General features: G+C 40.5%; 1 protein-coding gene across 2 annotated transcripts in view; it reads right to left on the bottom strand.

The window, feature by feature from the left end:
- LOC122561505 (iron-sulfur cluster assembly 1 homolog, mitochondrial) overlaps window positions 1–19,584 on the bottom strand; it is an 86,627-nt gene that overhangs the window by 36,924 nt on the left and 30,119 nt on the right. The window contains exon 4 of one of the 2 annotated variants that reach the window (XM_043713256.2): window positions 6,385–9,953. The exons of the other annotated variant lie outside the window; for it this stretch is intronic. Within the exon in view, the coding sequence (XP_043569191.1) occupies window positions 9,805–9,953 (149 nt within the window). The 3' untranslated portion in view covers window positions 6,385–9,804. Of the gene's footprint in view, window positions 1–6,384; window positions 9,954–19,584 lie in introns of those variants that run through there. 2 annotated transcript variants of the gene reach the window in all.

Below are 19,584 nucleotides of genomic sequence, written 5' to 3'. Positions count from 1 at the left end.
AGTCCTCCCTGCTTCCCATATGACAAAACCGTTATCCCTAGGGTCATTTTTGTAAACCTCCTCTGGACCCCTCTCCAAGGCCAGCATATTCTTCCTTACAGGGCCCAAAACTGCTCAAAATATTCCAAATGCAGTCTGACCAGAGCTTTAGACTGCCTTAGCAGTATATTTCTGCTGTTGTATTTTAGCCCTCTTGTAATGAATGCTAACATTGCATCTGCCTTCCTAACTGCCAAATGCACCAGCAAGTTAACTTGCAGAGAATTTTAAACTGGAAAACTCAAAACCTTTTGTGCTTAAGATTTCCAAAATCTTTCCCCCTTTAGAAAACAGTCCACATCTCTATTCTTCCTACCAAAGCACATAATCTCACACTTTCCCCACGGTGTTCCAACTGCCACTTCTTTGTCCACTCTCCTAGTCTGTTCAAGTTGTTCTGCAGCCTCCCTGCTTCCTCAACACTACACTACCTGTCTCACCATTGTGTTATCTCCAAACTTAGCAACCATGTCCTCATTTCCTTTTTTCAGGTCATTCACAAATAGTTGTGATCCCAAAATGGACCCCTGTGGAACTGCTCTACCATCTTGAAAAGAACCCTACCATCCTGAAAAAAACACTCCTTTATCTCCACTCTATGCCTTTGGCCAGTCAGCCTGTCCTCTAGCCATGCTAGAACCTTGTATCTAACACCACGGCCCCTTATCTTATTTAGCAGAATCCTGTACAGGACATTGTAAAAAGCCTTCTGGAAATCCAAATGGATCACTTCATTAGCTCTCCTTTGTCTAACTTGCTTGTTACCTTCTCAAAAGAATTCTCACAGATTTGTCGGCTATGACCTCCCCTTGAATGAAGCTGTGGTGACTCAACTCTATTTTACCATCCACTTCCAAATATTCTGCAATCTCATTTGTAAAAATTAGCAATTTTCTAGTCATAGAATCCCTACAGTGCAGAGGGGCCATTTGGCCCATCGGCACCAATCCTCCTCTGGGAACCTCTGACTCCAGTGATTCCTGAAAAATCACTACCAATGCCTTCATAAATCTCCAAAGCGATCTCCTTCAGAACTCTGGGATATAGTCTATCTGGTCTTAGTGATTTATTCACCTTCAGACTTTTCAGTTTCTCTGCAGTAAATGCCACTACACTCACCTTTGTCTCTTGACTTGAAGTTCTGCTATGTTACTGATGACTTCCACTATGGAAACTGATGCAAAGTACTTATTGGTTCCTGTGCCATTTGTTTATTCCTCATTATTACATCTTCAGCTTCATTTTCTGGTGGTCCAATTCCACTCTTGCCGTTTTCTTCACATCTAAAAAAACTCTTGCAATCTTTATTTATATTACTAGCTGGCTTAAACTCAGATTTCATCTCCACCCCCCCACCCCCAACTTATTCTTTAGTTATGTTTTGCTGGTTTTTAAAGGCTACCCAATCATCTGGCTTCTCTCTAATCTTCACCACATTGTTTTATTTTATTTTATTTTATTTTATGTCTGTCCCTGACTTCCCTAGTCAGCCATGTTACCTCAACCTTCTCTTAGTGTCCTTTCTCTTCATTCAGATAAATTTCTGCTGTGCCTCCTAAATCTACCTCCAGAAAATCTGGCCATTCCTATTCCATCATCTTCACTGCTAGGCTCCCCTTCTAATCAACTCTGGCCAACTTCTCCCCCATGACTTTGTAGTTACCTTTAGTCAATTGCAATTCTGTTACATCATCTTCCAGCTTCTCCCTGAAATTACACAGTGAATTATATCAGATTATGGTGACTGCACTCCCCACCCCCACAAGGGTACCCTCACCTTATGCTCCCTAATAAAGTGCACCTTGTTACACATCACCACATCCAGAATTGCCTGTTCCCTAGTCAGCTCTACCACAAGCTGCTCCCAAAAAAACCAACTCGTCCACATGTTCTTTTTGTTGAGATCCACTACCAACCTGATTTGCCCAGTCCAACCACATATTTGAAGCCCCCTGTGGTTATTGTAATAGAGCCTTTCTTACAAGCCTTTTCTATCTTCTGATTTATTTTCTTCCCCATATCCTGATGGTTGTTGGGATGCCTGTACATAACTCCAAGCAGGGTCTTTTTTCCTTTGCAGCTCCTCAACCCTACCCACAGATTCTGCGCCTACCGGCCATATAATTGCTTCTTGTAATCAATTTTATTGAATTTCAACAAGAGAACAACCCTACACTTACTGCCAATCCGTGTTTTCAACAGAATGCGTACCCTTGGATTTTTAGTTCTCAGCTCTGATCCCCTTGCGGTCACATGTGCTGCTCACATCATCATATCCACCAATTGACATCCACTGACTCCACAACAAATTTGATATTCTCTGTTCAAGACTCCTCTCTCCTCATTCCACCATGATTACCAACTTCGATCTTACTTTTTAACAGTGGCCTTTTCTATTTCTCAGCCCTTCCTCCAGTGTCCCTCTTATTCTGATCCTCCATCTCAGTTTCACCCCTAACAACCAAACTTTTTTTGCCTCACATCATTCAGCCCCTTACCCCTTCTGCAACACTTAGAAGCAAGAAAAAGGCTATTAAAAGGAGGAAGTAATGTGAGATTGAGCTTCAATCCCTGATCTATGTCTCCACCACCGACACACCCCCTCCCCCCCAACCCATGAACTTTGATTTCTCATTACCCTCTTTTTCATCATCTGTCCTGAAACCCACAATGAGCTGTGAACTATTGCTCCTTGCTGAGACTGATTTCCCTACCAGCTGGCTGACCTGGTTTGCTTTTGCCAGTGCCACATTTTATCAACTCTGACTCTCCAGCATCTGCAGTCCTCACTTTCTCAAAGTTGTCAGGAGGAAAACAAACAGGAAAAAAAAGGTAAAATATGTGAATATGTTGGCAGAACCTCAGGATTCAGTTCATTTGCAACCTCCTTCAGATTATTGGGACCATGCAATATTGAATAGCATTAACAACTTTTCAAAGATTGCAAAATGGCAATTAACATTCATAGAGGAGAAAGTGAGGTCTGCAGATGCTGGAGATCAGAGCTGAAAATGTGTTGCTGGAACAGCGCAGGTCAGGCAGCATCCAGGGAACAGGAGAATCGACGTTTCGGGCATAAGCCCTTCTTTCCTGAAGACCTGCTGCGCTGTTCCAGCAACACATTTTCAGCAATTAACAATCATACCAGACAGTGCCAGGCAAGAATTGTGTTAACAAAAGAATCTCTGCTTGACATTCCTGATATCGCCATGGCAATCTGCGAACAACATTCTTGGAGTTACCATCGACTAGAAACTGAATTAGCCCAATCACACAAACACAGTGGTAACAGGAATAGGTCAGAGCTCAAGAATTCACCTTGTGACTGCCCAAAGTTTGTCTACCATTAAGCACAATTTAGGAATCTGATACAGTACTCCCCACTTGCCTGATTGAGCACACCAACAACACTAAAGCAACTTCATAGCATACATGACAAAGAAGCTTGCTTGATTTGCACCCCGTCCATATCAAACATTTGAATCCTCCAATGCCAACACACAAGATGCAATGCAAAGTTCAGCAAAACTGCTTGATACCTTTTGCAAACCATGAATTCTATCATCTAGAAAGACAAGGGCACAAAATATATGGGAATGTTACCACATAAAAAGTTCCTCTTTCAGTACCCTGTATCGTTTTAACAAGATCTTCATATTTTTACATTCCATTTCTTTTGAGATAAAGGCAGACATATTATTTGCCATCTGTATTACCTACTGAACTTCCATGTTATTTAGTGAAGTCTAAGTCATGCGAAAGAATTCAAAAAAAGGATAGTTAAGTTAAATACTTAGATGCACACTAGACATAGAAATGGCAAATAACAGCTTGTATTGAATGTTAATGCCAACTACTTAAATTTCATAAAGAGCATAACTTTTTTTATGTACTAAAATGAGGGTCATCACCCCACTTAGCTCACCTTATAAACAGTTTCAAATCACTGCTTTCGAGTAGACAAAATGCTAGTGGCTTGTTATGAAGACGGAGAAACAATGGATTAAAAGAAATAGTAGTGTGGGTAGAGGCATGGCTGGGAGCCAAAAGCTGAGTAATGTCAAAATGGATTGTTTTGGTATAAAGAGAAGGGTAATGGCAAATTCTGAAATTTATGGCAGGATTCCATTTTGTTTTTCATTTATACAAATGATTTTGACAGTGAGAACAGGAATTGATTCAAAATTTACTGTTACAACCATATCTACAAATTTGGCAAATACTTTGGGCAGATAAAAGCAGTTGCAGTTCAATGCTTAAAATTGTGCAGTACATCTTCTGGGGGAAAAAAAGTGAAAAGAAGCATAATACCTGTACCAGCACAATAACTGTTCACAAAATATAATTTGGCCATAGTTACGTTCTATTTCCACCCTCAACTCTTGACATAGAGTCATAGAGATGTATAGCATGGAAATAGACCCTTCAGTCCAACCCGTCTATCCCAACCCAATTTAGTCCCGCCTGCCAATAGCTTGAGAGGGGATATTGCTGTTAGACCACTCTTCTTGTACACAATTTTAGAGGATTCTGCAAAGGCAAAACAGGCAGTATTTCTCCAGTGCCTCATGGTGTCTGCTGTAGATTGTTCAAGTTTCCAAAGTACAATAGCTCAGGGATAATCTTTGCCTGATAAATCATCATAGTCTTGCATTTAAGATCCTGGGCCTCAAACACACTTTCCTTTGGTCAAAGTCTGAGGTGGCCCAAAAGAGAATAGACAAGCAAGAGGCTGATGGAACACAGCAAGCCAGGCAGCATCAGGAGATGAAGAAATCGATGTTTCCGGTAGAACCCTTCCTCAAGAAGAGTTATACCTGAAACATTGACCTCCATTTCCTGATGTTGCCTGGCTTGCTGTGTTCCACCAGCTTCCTGCTTGCCTACTTTGGATTCGAGCATCTGCAGGTTTTTGTCTCTAAGTGGCCCAATAGAAGCAATGATGAATGTTGTCATCCACACCTCACTACAAGAGGATGCTCCCAAGATATAGAAAATCATTGACTAATCATTTATAAACAGTCCTGCTGGACAAGATATTATTTGGATGCCAGACGCCAGACTTAAGAAACGATCAGTGTTCCAGGAACTTGATTATGGCAGAAGACTCTCAGGAATATAACATAAAAACCTTAAGGATGTCCACAAAGTATCCTTAAAGAGGAAAAACATCCCTAGCTTGCAACTAACTAAAAATAGGGAATTGTTCATTTCAAAAAGTAACAAACATATTGAGAGGCTTTGCCAAGAACATGATCAGGGTACATTCCCTCCAACCTGACCATCCAAGCACCATATTTTTCCACATATGGCAGATTGCTTTGTAAATTGGAATTATATGCTAGCTAGGAACCTATTAAACCATACTGGAAACAAAGGAACTACCTAAAAAAGTTTTGCCTGCAGTTCTATTACAGGAAATTTGTTAGAAAAACATATTAAGAACTTCTAAAAACAGCACAGCCAAGGTTCACTAGAACTATTATCAAGAACAGAACATTTTTTTTGAAAAAAGAACAGGAAGTCTAATAGAGAAGTATATCGTTTAAGGTTAAGTTTATAACCTTAAATGGAGAATGGCATTTAGCTATGGTCAGTTCTGACGGTGACCTGAAGTTTCCAAAACATTTGGAATCTTTTCTCTATCAGTATCTTACATAACTATTCTTGCTTAGCCACATATTTCTGGGCCGATCATTATCTCATCAAAAATATCAAAATACCATTGAGAGAATCCTTTGGTAAGAAGATTCTGTAGATCTTATCATTTCATTAAATACTATTTTTATTAAACTATGAACACAAGTTGTTGCAAGCCTGAGAATCACAGCTTTCTATTTTGGAATCTCAATGTCAGTATCACTCAACTCTGGTATAAAACAGTTGGATACAGACAATATTTTCCAACCAACTTCCAAAGTTCTCCAATTCTCTTATTCTGCTGCTGCTACAGTACCTACCTTTTGCAGTCAAGGTAAATCAAGTAACAAGAGACGCACATTTATTTACGCTGCGGTATTGATGCACATCACTGAGAAAGGTCCAGCAGGCAGAAATGAAAATCTCATTCATTACTTTCAGGCAACTACCGTACATGTGCAAAACCTGGTTTGCACTTCAACCAATATTATGGAGTCCATGGAGTGAATTGCCCAGCACCAACAATCAAGACAAACCGTCAAATATAAATTGGCCAGCAGTTAGTAGCAACTTAAAACTAAATATCTTTCATATTTAACTTACACCATTGGCAGATGGTGTTTGATGCAGCAAATTGAAAATTTCAATTTGCTTTAAGCCAGTCAGATTCTCATTAAACTCCTGAGATGCTACTTACACAGCACATCTAATATTAAACTTTAATTTAAAAAATATAGATAAATACAACTTTTGTTTTTAAAAAAATAACCTAAGAAAACAGAAACCATAATCATTAGCACAATCATTACAGAAAATTATTGGAAATGAATTACAATGTGCACATAAAGATAGAAAAATGATTTAAAAATCTGACCATTTAAAATACAATTTACACATTAGAACTAACAGAAACTATTTTATATTTTATGGACATGGAAAATAATAAGTTACTGGTCTCCAAACGCAAAAAGCATTAGCTCACAATGATTAATACTTTCACCCTGTTAGACAAATCAGTGAAGTAAATAAAAGCTGTGCATACCATCAGGAAATTAATAACTTTTTACTAATTCTTGACATATGATAAACAGATCTCATTTCAAATAACATTCTTCCAATGAGATAGAAACTTTTGACTTGCCTACTTATAAAATGATCAAATCTGCTCGATCATAAAACATAATTCCTCAACAATGATCATATCATGCCATTGACACCACTTAGGGGCTATTTAATCTGACCAAAAAAATTTGAAAGGGTCTGGTTCCAGACAACAGAGATATTTTCTAAAGGCAAAATACTGTGGATGCTGTAAATCTGAAACACAACACTGGAGAAACTCAGCAGCTCATTTTCAGAAGAGTACATCAGCCCTATTGCTCTCTCCATGATGCTACCAGACGGGAGTTTCTTGAGCATTGTGCATTTATCAAAGATATCTTCTAGCTCCATTAAACTGAAAAAAAATTGTATTGGATTTTGTTGGCACAGCACAGTGGACTGCATGAGTGACATGTAACAACATGGAAGGTAAGTACTCTAATTCAATGAGCCTCCATTATCAATTTTACTTTCATTTTATACACTCAGTTAATGGCAGCAGATAAACAAATTGCCTACTGGCCCTCAACATAATGGTTTAAAGCTTATTCGATAAAACTCTTTCAAAATAATTTGAAGTTTTAACTTGCTATCAAAGCAAAGTTACTGAGAATTTTTTTTTCTGCAGCAGAAAAGATGGAAGATACAATTTACGTGCATTTGGATACACAAAGATTGATTAGTGGATAGTCAGCATGGAGAGGAAAAGCATATGTCACAAATTTTGAATTTTTTTTGTAATGAAGTAACCAAAAAGATTGATGAGGGTAGAGTGGTAGATGTTGCTTATTTGGACTTTAGTAAAACCTTTGACAAGATTCCGCATGTAGATAAAATAGTAATGTGAGATCACATGGGATTCAGGGTGAGCTTGCAAATTGGACACAAAATAGGCTTTATGGCAGGAGAGAGTGGGTTGGAAGGCTGTTTTTCAGTCTGGAGATCTATGTCCAGTGGTGTTCCACAGAGATCAGTACCGGGTCCACTTTTGTTTGTTATTTATATAAGTGATTTGATGAGACTTGAGGAGGCATGGTTAGTAAGTTTGCAGATGACACCAAAATTGGTGGTTCTGTTGAGAGTGAAGAAAGTTATCTAAGATTAAAAGGAGATCTTAATCAATTGAGTCAATAGGCTGAGGAGTGGCAGATAGAGTTTAATTTAGATAAATGTGAGGTATTGCATTTTGTTAATACAAACAAGGACAGGACTTATACAATTAATAGTAGAGCCCTGGATAGTGTTGAAGAATAGAAGAGACCTAGGAGTTTAGGTACATAATTCTTTACAATTGCATCACAGATAGACAGGGTGGTTAAGAGGTGTTTAGCACACTTGCTGCTGTTGCTCAGAGCTTTAAGTATCGACATTGGGACATCATTTTGAGGTTGTAGAGGATGTTGGTGAGATTTCTTCTGGAGTACTGTGCACAGTTCTGGTCACCCTATTATAGGAGGGATATTATTAAATTGAAGAGGGTTCAGAAAAGACTTACCAGGGCTTGTGGGAGCTTTCCATCTTTCCTTGGAGCTTCACTGAGCTGAAAAACGTTATTGGGTTATCCAGGTTTTCAAGAAATATTCTTAGGAATCCAAATCAGAGACTAGGATGAGCAGGAACTCAGATTACCTATTTCTTTCTATATAGAGAGAGAGATCTTTAAGAAAGTTGCTGGGAATGGAAAGTTTGAGATGTTAAAGTAGACTGGAAAGGCTGGGACTTATATCACTGCAGCGTAAGAGGTTGACAGATGACCTAATTGAGGCCAAGAGGGGCATAGATAAGGTGAATGACAAGGATCTTTTCCCTACATGGGGAAGTTCAAAAATAAAGGAACTTTTTTTTTAAATGAGAGAGGAGAAAGATTTAAAAAGGACATGAGGGGCTACTTTATTTTTAAAACAGAGGGTGGTGCGTATTTGGAATGAACTGCCAGAGAAAACAGTGGATGTAAGTACAGTTACAACATTTAAAAGACATTTAGATAAGTTCATGAATAGGCAAGGTTGGAGGAATATGGATCAAGTGCAGGCAGTGGGACTAGTTTAGTTTGGGAACATCTAGTTTAGTTTGGGAACATGGTCAGCATGGACTGGTTGGACTGAAAAGTCTGCTTCCATTTGAATTTTAAACTTGCTATCAAAGCAAAGTTGCTATGAAAAAATAACTCATGACTCTGATTGTTGCAGCCTTTTAAAAGATTTGATTAGATTAGATTAGATTACTTGATTAGATTACTTACAGTGTGGAAACAGGCCCAACAAGTCCACGCTGACCCGCCGAAGCACAACCCACCCATACCCCTACATTTACCCCTTACTTAACACTACGGGCAATTTAGCATGGCCAATTCACCTGACCTGCACATCTTTGGACTGTGGGAGGAAACTGGAGCACCCGGAGGAAACCCACGCAGACACGGGGAGAACGTGCAAACTCCACACAGTCAGTCGCCTGAGGCGGGAATTGAACCCGGGTCTCTGGCGCTGTGAGGCAGCAGTGCTAACCACTGTGCCACCCATGGCATGTATGTGGCATTAATAAAGTTGAACTATAAAAAGGCTGAAACAAGCCCTTTATTCCTTTTTCAAACTTATCTGCTTTAGGCAAGGTTTACATTGGCCATAAATGGATAAGCAGAAACAAGAGGACAGAGGATTTGAAGATAACAAAAGCAAAAACATTTTTCTTCCCTCAGATGCAAAAAAGATGTTAAACCTATCTGAATCAGACAAATGTATTAATCTCACCATCTAACACTTCAGTTACACAAACCTGATGATATTAGTTATGTCATGATGGAACAGAAGAAATAAATACATCTTACACCACAACCTCTTGCGCAAAATTCTGCTTCAGGAGAAAGGTTCACTGTTACTGGCAAAATGTCAAATGCATTGTCAGTTTTTCTCGTTCAAAACCTATGAAAACAAAGAATCCGCTACACTCAATTGCTTGAAAAAAAGTCAGTGTCTCAACATAGCAACGTCCACATTAGTGTTCAGTTTATACCGTTGGCTTCAGTTAAACGTGAAAGCTTTCTCCACAGCCACAGGTTCCTTTGATGTTAGGATTGTGGAATACAAATTCACTCGCGAGTTTATTTTCCATATAGTCCATTTCAGTTCCTAAAAGTGTCAACTGTGCTTTCTTTTCAATGAATATTCGAACACCTGTAAGAGAAATGAGAAACAAATATATCTTTATTACCACTGGAAAAGTAGCATACAAACCTCCATTTTGTACGACATGCTTCAAGATGAATTCTGGAATCCCTCAAGGATCCCTATTTATCATATTCATGATGCTCCTTGACGATATCATCTTAAAAGTCAGTATGTTGATAATACCTAATGCAGAAGTGGGAAAATTATGGCTTGTGGGAGCTTTCCATCTTTCCTTGGAGCTTCACAGCTGAAAAACTTTATTGGGTTATCCAGGTTTTCAAGAAATATTCTTAGGAATCCAAATCAGAGACTAGGATGAGCAGGAACTCAGATTACCTATTTCTTTCTATATAGAGAGAGAGATCTTTAAGAAATGAGAACAGCATGTGATACAAGGACAATTTACATTAAACATCTCAAAAGAGAGAATGCCACTAGCAGTGCCTTTGAAAGATTCTCCAAATCAGTAACAAGACAGGTGATCCAACAGTAGCATCCTTTCTCAGGCCAACATGCGCTGGGTCAAGATGTTGATCACTTGAAGCCAGTCCACTGGACAGGATATTGCATTCATGTGCCTGACAATACATTCTCAAAGTAACTGACATACTTGGAATTTACTCATAATAAACAACTCCCAGAAAGACAGTGGAAAATACTTTATGGATGCCCTCAAAGCATCCCTGAAGGGGTCGAACACCCATTGACTGATAAACGAGGACATACCACAACCAAAAGGACTAGCCACACTACCATACATCAGGAGCATCTCAGAACTGACAGCCAGACTACTGCGACCACTAGGACTCATAACGGCACACAAACCAACAGCCACGCTCAGACAACAACTCACCAGAACGAAGGACCCGATACCCAACATGAGCAAAACTAATGTAGTGTACAAAATACCATGCAAGGACTGCACAAAACACTATATAGGACAAACAGGAAGACAGCTAACAATCCGCATACATGAACATCAACTAGCCACGAAACGACACGACCAGCTATCCTTAGTAGCCACACACGCAGACAACAAGCAACATGAATTCGACTGGGACAACACTACTATCATAGGGCAAGCCAGACAGAGAACAGCCAGGGAATTCCTAGAGGCATGGCATTCATCCACAAACTCCATCAACAAACACATCGACCTGGACCCAATATACCAACCACTACAGCGGACAGCTGAAACTGACAACTGGAAGCGGCAGGGACAGAGCACTATAAACACCGGAGGAAACATCAATGAGGCGCTTCGCAGGAGGCTCCCAAGCACTGATGATGTCGCCTAGCCAGGGGACGAAACGTTTGCAACAAAAACTTCCAGCTCGGCGAACAGAACCACAACAATGAGCTCTGTCTCTTCCTTAAAACTAGGTTGTGTCAACAATCAGCATTGGAGGGCGGCACAGTGGTCAGCACTGCTGCCTCACAGCGCCAGAGACTCGGGTTCAATTCCCGCCTCAGGCAACTGTCTGTGTGGAGTTTGCACGCTCTCCGTGTCTGCGTGGGTTTCCTCCGGGTGCTCCGGTTTCCTCCCACAGTACAAAAATGTGCAGGTTAGGTGAATTGGCCAAGTTAAATTGTCCGTAGTGTTAGGTGAAGGGGTAAATGTAGGGGAATGGGTCTGGGTGGGTTGCGCTTCGGCGGGTCGGTGTGGACTTGTTGGGCTGAAGGGCCAGTTTCCACACTAAGTAATCTAATCTAATCTAATCTAATTTATCACCCATTCCCAAGCAGAATGTGGCATTGAGTCACCTTTTTGAATAGAATTGCAAAGATGATGCAATAAATTCAGGAGGAGGAGGCATTTGTTGCAGTCGTGTCAGGTCAGGTCATAAGCAACACAAGTTATACTTCATAAAAGATGCTGGTTGATATCTTAGTTCAAATGGTTCTTATCTCCTGCTGACTATTAGCTGCAAATCGTTCATGAGTTCCTTTTCTCTCTTCTCTCCCTAAATAGACTTGAAATTGGTACAAGGTTTTCAGAGTTCATTGTTTTTATCTGCATCCAAGGACTCTTCTGATCTTTATACCTACCCGTCAATGCTTACACATCAATGTTGATTATGACCCATTGTCATAATTCAACAGCATAATCTTAATAAGCAGTCCAGCTATACTTGTGGCTCTCATTAAACCAAATCATGAAGGCAGTTCATCTTCGTATCTAAAATTAACTTCATCAAGCAGAACATCACAGAAAACATGGTAAAATAATTCATAACAAGGTATATATATGCAAAAGCAGAAAGCATAAAAGGTTCACATTTCCTACAGTATCTCACTGCACTATTGTGGAAGGTGTACCAGGATTGGGATTCTGTAACCCTGAATGAATGGTAAAATATTTCCAAACAAGGACAGTGCATGATCAAACTCCCAGACATCTGTTGCCTTAGTTCTTTCTTTTAGACGGTAGAGGCTGCAGGTTTGAAAGGTGCTGCCTCCAGTTGCTATTATTCATCTTCTTGATCTTAGAGTGCAGCCATGGTGCCCTAGTGTTGGAGGGAATGAGTGTGTAAGATAGTACCAATCAGGTTCCTTGATTTTTGTTGGAACTGTACTTATCTGAGCCAATGTGGGAATAATCTATTATGGTCCCAAATTGTCCCTATAGGTGAGAGACTGGCGTTGGGAATTAAGTGGTGAGCTAACCACTGCAGAATTTCCAGCCTCTGATTTGTTCTCTTAACCACAATATTCGGGGCACTGATCTAGTTCAATTTCTACTTAGTGGTGACTCCCAGAATATTAAATGTCAAGAGGAAGTGACAGATTCTCATGTATTAAGCATGCTACTGACCATTTATGATCTTAACCCTGAATATTATCCTGGTCGTATTTCGGGCAGAGACAGACTTCACTATCTGAGGAGGTGCAAATCGTACCAAGCACAAAAATCAGCAAACATCCCTACTTCTGACCTAATCATCAAGGAAGGTTATTGGAAAGTGACCAAAATGTCTGGGCCCCATATTAGATGGCTTACCTTTTGTCTAATCCAAACATGAGAATGGTGGGAAGGTTAAAATTAGAATGGCAGGAGATGGGAACCAGATTGGGGAGATAGAGAGGAAAATGAAGTTAGCAATGAAAAATACAAATGTAGAAATCAAAAAAGTGGAAGGCAGTGTTGATAGAAAATAGGGCCTTAATACAAAAAAAAATGTAAAAATGCTAAAAAGAGAAGGCATTATTTTTGAACGTATGCAGCATTTGCAATGAGGTTGAAAAATTAAAAGTGCATATACTTGTATATGGGTACAATATAATTGTGATTACACAGCCATGACTGCAGGATGACCAAGGCTGGGAATGGAACATTGAAAGGAGACAGAGGTAGAATTGTTCATAAAGAATGAAATCAGAGCAATGGTAAGAAAGGATACTGACCCAGAAAATCTAGAAATAGCATTAGTCTTGCTGGAAAGAAGCAACAATGGGTAGAAGTAGAGACATTTTAGCAGGAGTCATCGGTAGGCTTCCAAACAATGGTGGTAAGGTGGAGAACAGAATTAAATAGGAAATTAGAGAAGTATTTAACAAGGGTGTTACAGTTATCATGAGTGACTTTAGTCTACATCTCACTGGCCACCAAGCCACATGAGCAATAATACTGTGACAAACCCCGAATGTGTACAAGACCTTTTCTTCAAAAAAAAGACTAGTATACTGATGAACCAAACAAGGAACAGGTTACCCTAGATATATTTTGCAAAATGAAAAAGGTGTTAATTAATAATCCGTTTAAGGAATTCTTTAAGGAAAAATGACCATTACAGGATAGAACTCTTCACAAAAACAAAAAGTGAAGTTGTATAATCTGCATCTGAGTTCCACATCTATGCAGAGGAATAAAGAAAACACAAAAAGGTGAGTTGGCCATGGTGGACTAGGCAACCTTTCTAAAAGGCATTAAAGGAGGCCAGGCAATGGATAACTTTTAAGGAACAAATGCACGCATTGCAATAGTTGTACATTCCTTGCTAGTGCAAAAACACAACAGGAAAAGTAACCCAACCATGGCTAACAACAGAAATTAAGGATAGCATTGGATCCAAAGATGACTCAAAGTTGCTGGAAAAACTAACAATTCAGAGGATTGGGAGCAGCCTAGAATTCAGGAAATGAGTAGCAAGAGAATAAAGCAGAAAACAGAGTAGGAGAGTAAACTTGCAATGAACATAAAAAGGATTGCAAAAGCTTCCATTAGTATGTAAAAATCAAAAGATTAGTAAGACAATCTTACAGACACAGCTGGAGAATTAATAATGGAGAACAAAGAAATGAGATCGCACAATGTTTGGATCACTGGAATCTCTTCTGGGATAGAAATGACCTGTTTAAGAAAGACAGGTTGCATCTGCGTAGGAAGAGAACTAATTTACTGGCGAGAGGATTTGCTGGAGCAACGTAGGAAGATCTAAACTAGTAAGGTAGGAGTGTGCGTGTGTGTCAGTGTGCATCTGTGTCTGTCCCAGAGAAATAGTGAGAAAAGAGATCAGTCTGAAGCTTGTATGGTTGGGAAAAGGAGCAAGTCAAACAGTCAAGGCAGGCAGGAGCCAAGTAGAGAACAAGGTAGGAATGATAAATAAAACTGCATTTATTTCACTGCAAGATGCCCAACAGGTAAGGCAGATGAACTCGGGGCATGATTGGGGACATGGGACTGGGATAACATAACTATTATAGAGACATGGCTCAATGATGGACAGGACTGGCAGTTAAGCATTCCAGGATATAGATATAGATATAGATATAGAAGGATAGAAAGAAGAACGGGGGGGGGGGGGGAGGGTGGGCTGCTTTTGATTAGGCACAACATTATGGCTGTACTTAGGGAGTATGTCCAAAAAAGTTATCTGGGTAGAACTAAGAAATAAGAAAAGGATGGTCACCTTATGGGATTGTACTGTGGATCTTCCAATAGTCAGTGGGAAATTGAGAAGCAAATTTGTAAGGAGATCTTTCTTATTCAGTATGTGAATGTACCTACTACAGAAGGTGCAAAATTTGACTTACTCTTGGGAAATAAAGCAGAGCAAGTGACAAGGGTGTCAGTGGGGGAGCACTTTGGGGCCAGTGATCATAATTTTATTAGTTTTAAAATAGTGATGTAAAAGAGTAGACCTGACCTAAAACTCAATTCTAAACTGGAGGAAGGCAGATTTTAAAGATATTAGGCAAGAAGTTTCAAAAGTTGATAGGGGGGTGAATATTTGCAGGTAAAAAAGATGACTGGAAAATGGGAAACCTTCAAAAATGAGATAATGAGTGTCCAGAGACAGTATGCTCCTGCAAGGTCGGAGACCAAGGCTGGTGGGGTAGAGAGTGCTGGATGACAAGAGAAATTGAAGTTCTGGTCAGAAAAAGGAACCATATGTCAGGTACAGACAGTAGGGATTGAGTGAATCCCTAGAAAATTATGAGTATACTCAAGAGCGAAATCAGGAGGGCAGAAATAAGGACATGAGATAGCTTTGGCAAATAGAGTTAAAGAGATCCAAAGGGATTCTCCAAATTCATCAAGGACAAAACAGTAACTATGGAGAAAATAGGGTCCTTTAAAGATCAGAAGGCCACCTATGTGTCGAACTGCAGGAGATGGATGGGAGACTAAATAAGTATTTTGTGGAGAAGGATATGAAAACTAGAGAATGTGTGGAAATAGAGATACCTTGAAAAATGTCCATATTTTGGTGGTTCTGGATGTCTTAAAATGCATATAGGTGGATAAATCTCTGGGAACTGATCAGGTCATAGAGTCATTGAGTTCTACAGAATGGAGACAGGCCCTTTGACCCAAACCGATCCATGCTGACCAAAATGTCCATCAACGCTAACCCCACTTCCCTGCAATTGGCCCAGATCCTTCCAAACCTTTCCTATCCATGTATTTAACCAAATTCCTTTTAATTGTTAATATACCTGCCTCAACCACTTCCGTGGCAGCTTATTCTATAGAGCCCACCCTTTGTGTACAAACGTTACCCCTCAGGTTCCCTTTTATTCTTTCCACTCTAACCTTAAACTGATGCCCTCTAGTCCTCAACTCCCCAACCCTGGGAAAAGGATTAAGTGCATTCACCCTTTCCATGCCTCTCATGATCTTATACACTTCTATAAGATCCCCCCTCAGTCTCCTAAGCTCTGAAAAAAAAAACAGCCCTAACTTGTCCACCTCTCCCTATAACTCAGACCCTTGAATCCTGGCAACATCCTCAAAAGTTTCTTCTGCACTCTTTCCAGTTTGATAACATTCGTCCTACAGCAAGGTGACCAAAACTGAACACAATATTCCAAGTGTGGCCTCACCAACATCCTCTACAACTACAATATAATTTCCCAACTTCTATACTCAATACCTTGACTTATGAAGACCAATATGCCAAAAGCCTTCTTTACTGCCCTGTCTGCCTGTGACTCCACTTTCAGAGAACCGTGCACCTAAACACCAAGGTCCTGCTGTTCCACTACACTCCTTAACACCCTACCAGTCACCATGAAACTCCTACTTTGATTTGACATTCTAAAATGCAAGACCTCACACTTATGTATACTAAACTCCATTTGCCATTTTTCAGCCCACTTTCCCAGCTGATCAAGGTCCAGCTGTAATTTCTGATAACCTTCCTCACTGTCCACATAACCACCTATATTAGTGTCATCTGCCAACTTACTAATCATGCCTTGTACATTCTCATCTAAATCATTGATATAGATAATAAACTGCAATGGGCCTACCACTAACCCCTGAGGCATTCCACTAGTCAAAGGCTTCCAGTCTCACAAGCATTGTTCCACTACTACCCTCTGCTTCCTACCATCAAACCAACTGCGTATCCAAGTTGCCAGCTTCCCCTGGATTCCATGCAATCTAACCTTCCAGAGCAGCCTATCATGTGGAACCTTATCAATGGCCTTACTGAAATCCATATAGACTATGTCTTCCGCCCTGCACGCATCAACCTTCTGGATCACTTCAATGAACTCTACCAAATCATGATCTCCCACGCACAAAGCCATGCTGACTATTCCTAATCAGGGCCGATAAGAAGCGTGGCGCTGGAGAAGCACAGCAGGTCAGGCAGCATCCGAGGAGCAGGAGAATCGAGGTTTGGGGCATAGGCCTTCTTCATCACATTCCTGATGATAAGTTTATGCCTGAAATGTCGATTGTCCTGCTCCTCGGATCTGTAGTCCTCACTTTCGCCTATTCCTAATCAGATCCTGTCTTTCCAAATGTATGCGTATCTTATGGTTTCATGTCGTTTTCCACAGTAAACATAGAGGAGAATATTCATTGAAGACCTGGCCATCTTCTGCAGTTCTACACATATATGTCCACTTTGGTCCTTGAGGCATCCTATTCTCTCGCTAGTTATTCTTTTGCTTTTAATATACTTAAAGAACCTCTTTGGGTTCTTCAAGGCTATCTCATGCCCGCTTTTCACCCTCCTGATTTCCTTCTTCAGTAAACTCCTGCATCCCCTATACACCTCCAGGGATTCCCTCAATCCCAGGTGCTTGTACCTGAGCTATACTGCCTCCTTTTTGCTGGTCAAAGCCTCAATATCGCTCGTCGTCCAGGGTTCCCTATTCCTGTCAACCTTGTCTTTCACCCCAACAGGAACATATAGACCTTGAACTCTAGCTGAATCACTTAAAGGCATCCCACTTGCTGGAGGTCTCTTTGCCTGCAAACAAACTACTCCAATCAACTCCTGCAAGAATCCTGTCTAATTCCATCAAAATTCATCTTGCCCCAATTTAGAACTTGAACCTATGGACCAGTTTTGCCTCTCTCCATAACTATTTTAAAATGAATAAAACTATGGTAACTGGTCCCAAAATGCTCCCTCTTCGTCACTTGTCCTGTCCTATTGCCGAAGAGGAAGTCAGGTTTTGCCCCTTCCTGAGTTGGACCCTCTTTAAACTGCTTGAGAAAGCTTTCCTGAGCACACTTAAACTCCACCCAATATAAACCCTTAGCGCTATGGCAGTCCCAGTCTATGTTAGGAAAATTAAAATCCCCTACTATGACAACCTTATTGCTCCTACAGGTCTCCATAATCTCCTGCATATTTGTTCCTTTAATTCCCAATGACTATTAGGGAGCCTATAATACAACCCCAATAACATGACCATCCCCTTCTTATTTTTTTAGGTCCATCCACAAAGCTTCAATGGATGATTCTTCATTGTTTCATCTCTGATTACTGTTATGATATTCACCTTAATCAAAAATGCAACTTCCCTTCCTACGACCATCTCTGTCTCACCTAAAGCACCTGTGCCCTGATACATTAAGCTGCCTCATTCCTGAAGAAGGGCCTGTGCCCGAAACGTCGAATCTCCTGTTCTCTGGATGCTGCCTGACCTGCTGTGCTGTTCCAGCAATAAAGTTTCAACTTTGATCTCCAGCATCTGCAGACCTCACTTTCTCCTCCCACATTAAGCTGCCAGTCCTGTCCCTCCCTTAGCCATGTTTCTGTCATGGCAATAATATCCCAGTCCCACGTACCTATCCAGGTGTACCCCAAAACTTTGCGGGAAGCTAGGGAAGTGATTGCTGGGTCCCTTGCCTAGATAGTTGTATCATCAATAGTCACAGGTGAGGTGCCAGAAAACTGGAGGTTGTCTAACATGGTGCCACTATTTAAGAAAGGTGGTAAGGAAAGGCAGGAAACTATTGACCTGTGAACCTAAGATCAGTGATGGGCAAGTTCTTAGAGGGGATTCTGAAGGACAAGATTTACGTGTATTTGGAAAGGTAATGACTGATTAGGGACAATCAACATGACTTTGTGCAAGGGAAATTGTGTCTCACTAACTTGACTGAGTTTTGTTAGGAAGAGGAATGATGAAGGCAGAACAGTGGACGCAGTCTACATGGATTTCAGTAAGGCATTTGACAAGTTTTCACGTGGCAGACTGGCTAGCAAGGTTAGATCACATGGAATACAGGGAAAGCTAGTCAATAGAATATATAATTGGCTGAAAGGTAGGAGACAGAGGATGATGATGGAGGGTTGCTTTTCAGACTGGATGCCTGTGATCAGCAGTGTGCCACAAGTGTCAGTGCTGGGTTCACTGCTTTTTGCTATTCACATCAATGATTTGGATGTGAATATAAGAGGTATGGTTAGTAAATTTACAGATGACACAAATTGCTGGTATAGTGGACAGCCAGGAGGAGCACAATTGGACCTTGAACAGATGGACCAATGGCGGAGTGGTACATGGAGTTTAATTTAGATAAATGCCAGGTACTGCATTTTGGTAAAGCAAATCAAGGCAAGATGATAAAAGTAACTCCTGGAGAGTGTTGCTGAAGAAAGACCTTCGCTGCAGTTTTATAGTTCCTTGAAAGTGGAGTTGCAGGTTGACAGGGTAGTGAAGGTGGCGTTTTGTACACTTGCCTTCATTGGTCAGTGCACGGAGTATAGCAGTTGGGACGCCATGTTGTGGCTGTACAGGACATTGATTAGGCCACTTTTAGAATAGTGCGTTCTATTCTAGTCTCCCTACTATAGGAAGGATGTTGTGAAACTTGAAAAGGGTTCAGAAAAGATTTACAAGGATATTGCTAGGGTTGGAGGGTTTGAGCGAAAGGCAGAGGCTG

Source organism: Chiloscyllium plagiosum, unplaced genomic scaffold (genome assembly GCF_037043375.1).
Source record: "Chiloscyllium plagiosum isolate Xiang-an unplaced genomic scaffold, Cpla_swu_hap1 HiC_scaffold_2, whole genome shotgun sequence".
NCBI lineage: Eukaryota > Metazoa > Chordata > Chondrichthyes > Orectolobiformes > Hemiscylliidae > Chiloscyllium > Chiloscyllium plagiosum.
Note: the sequence above shows the minus strand (reverse complement) of the source record. Positions and strands in the feature narration are given on the sequence as shown.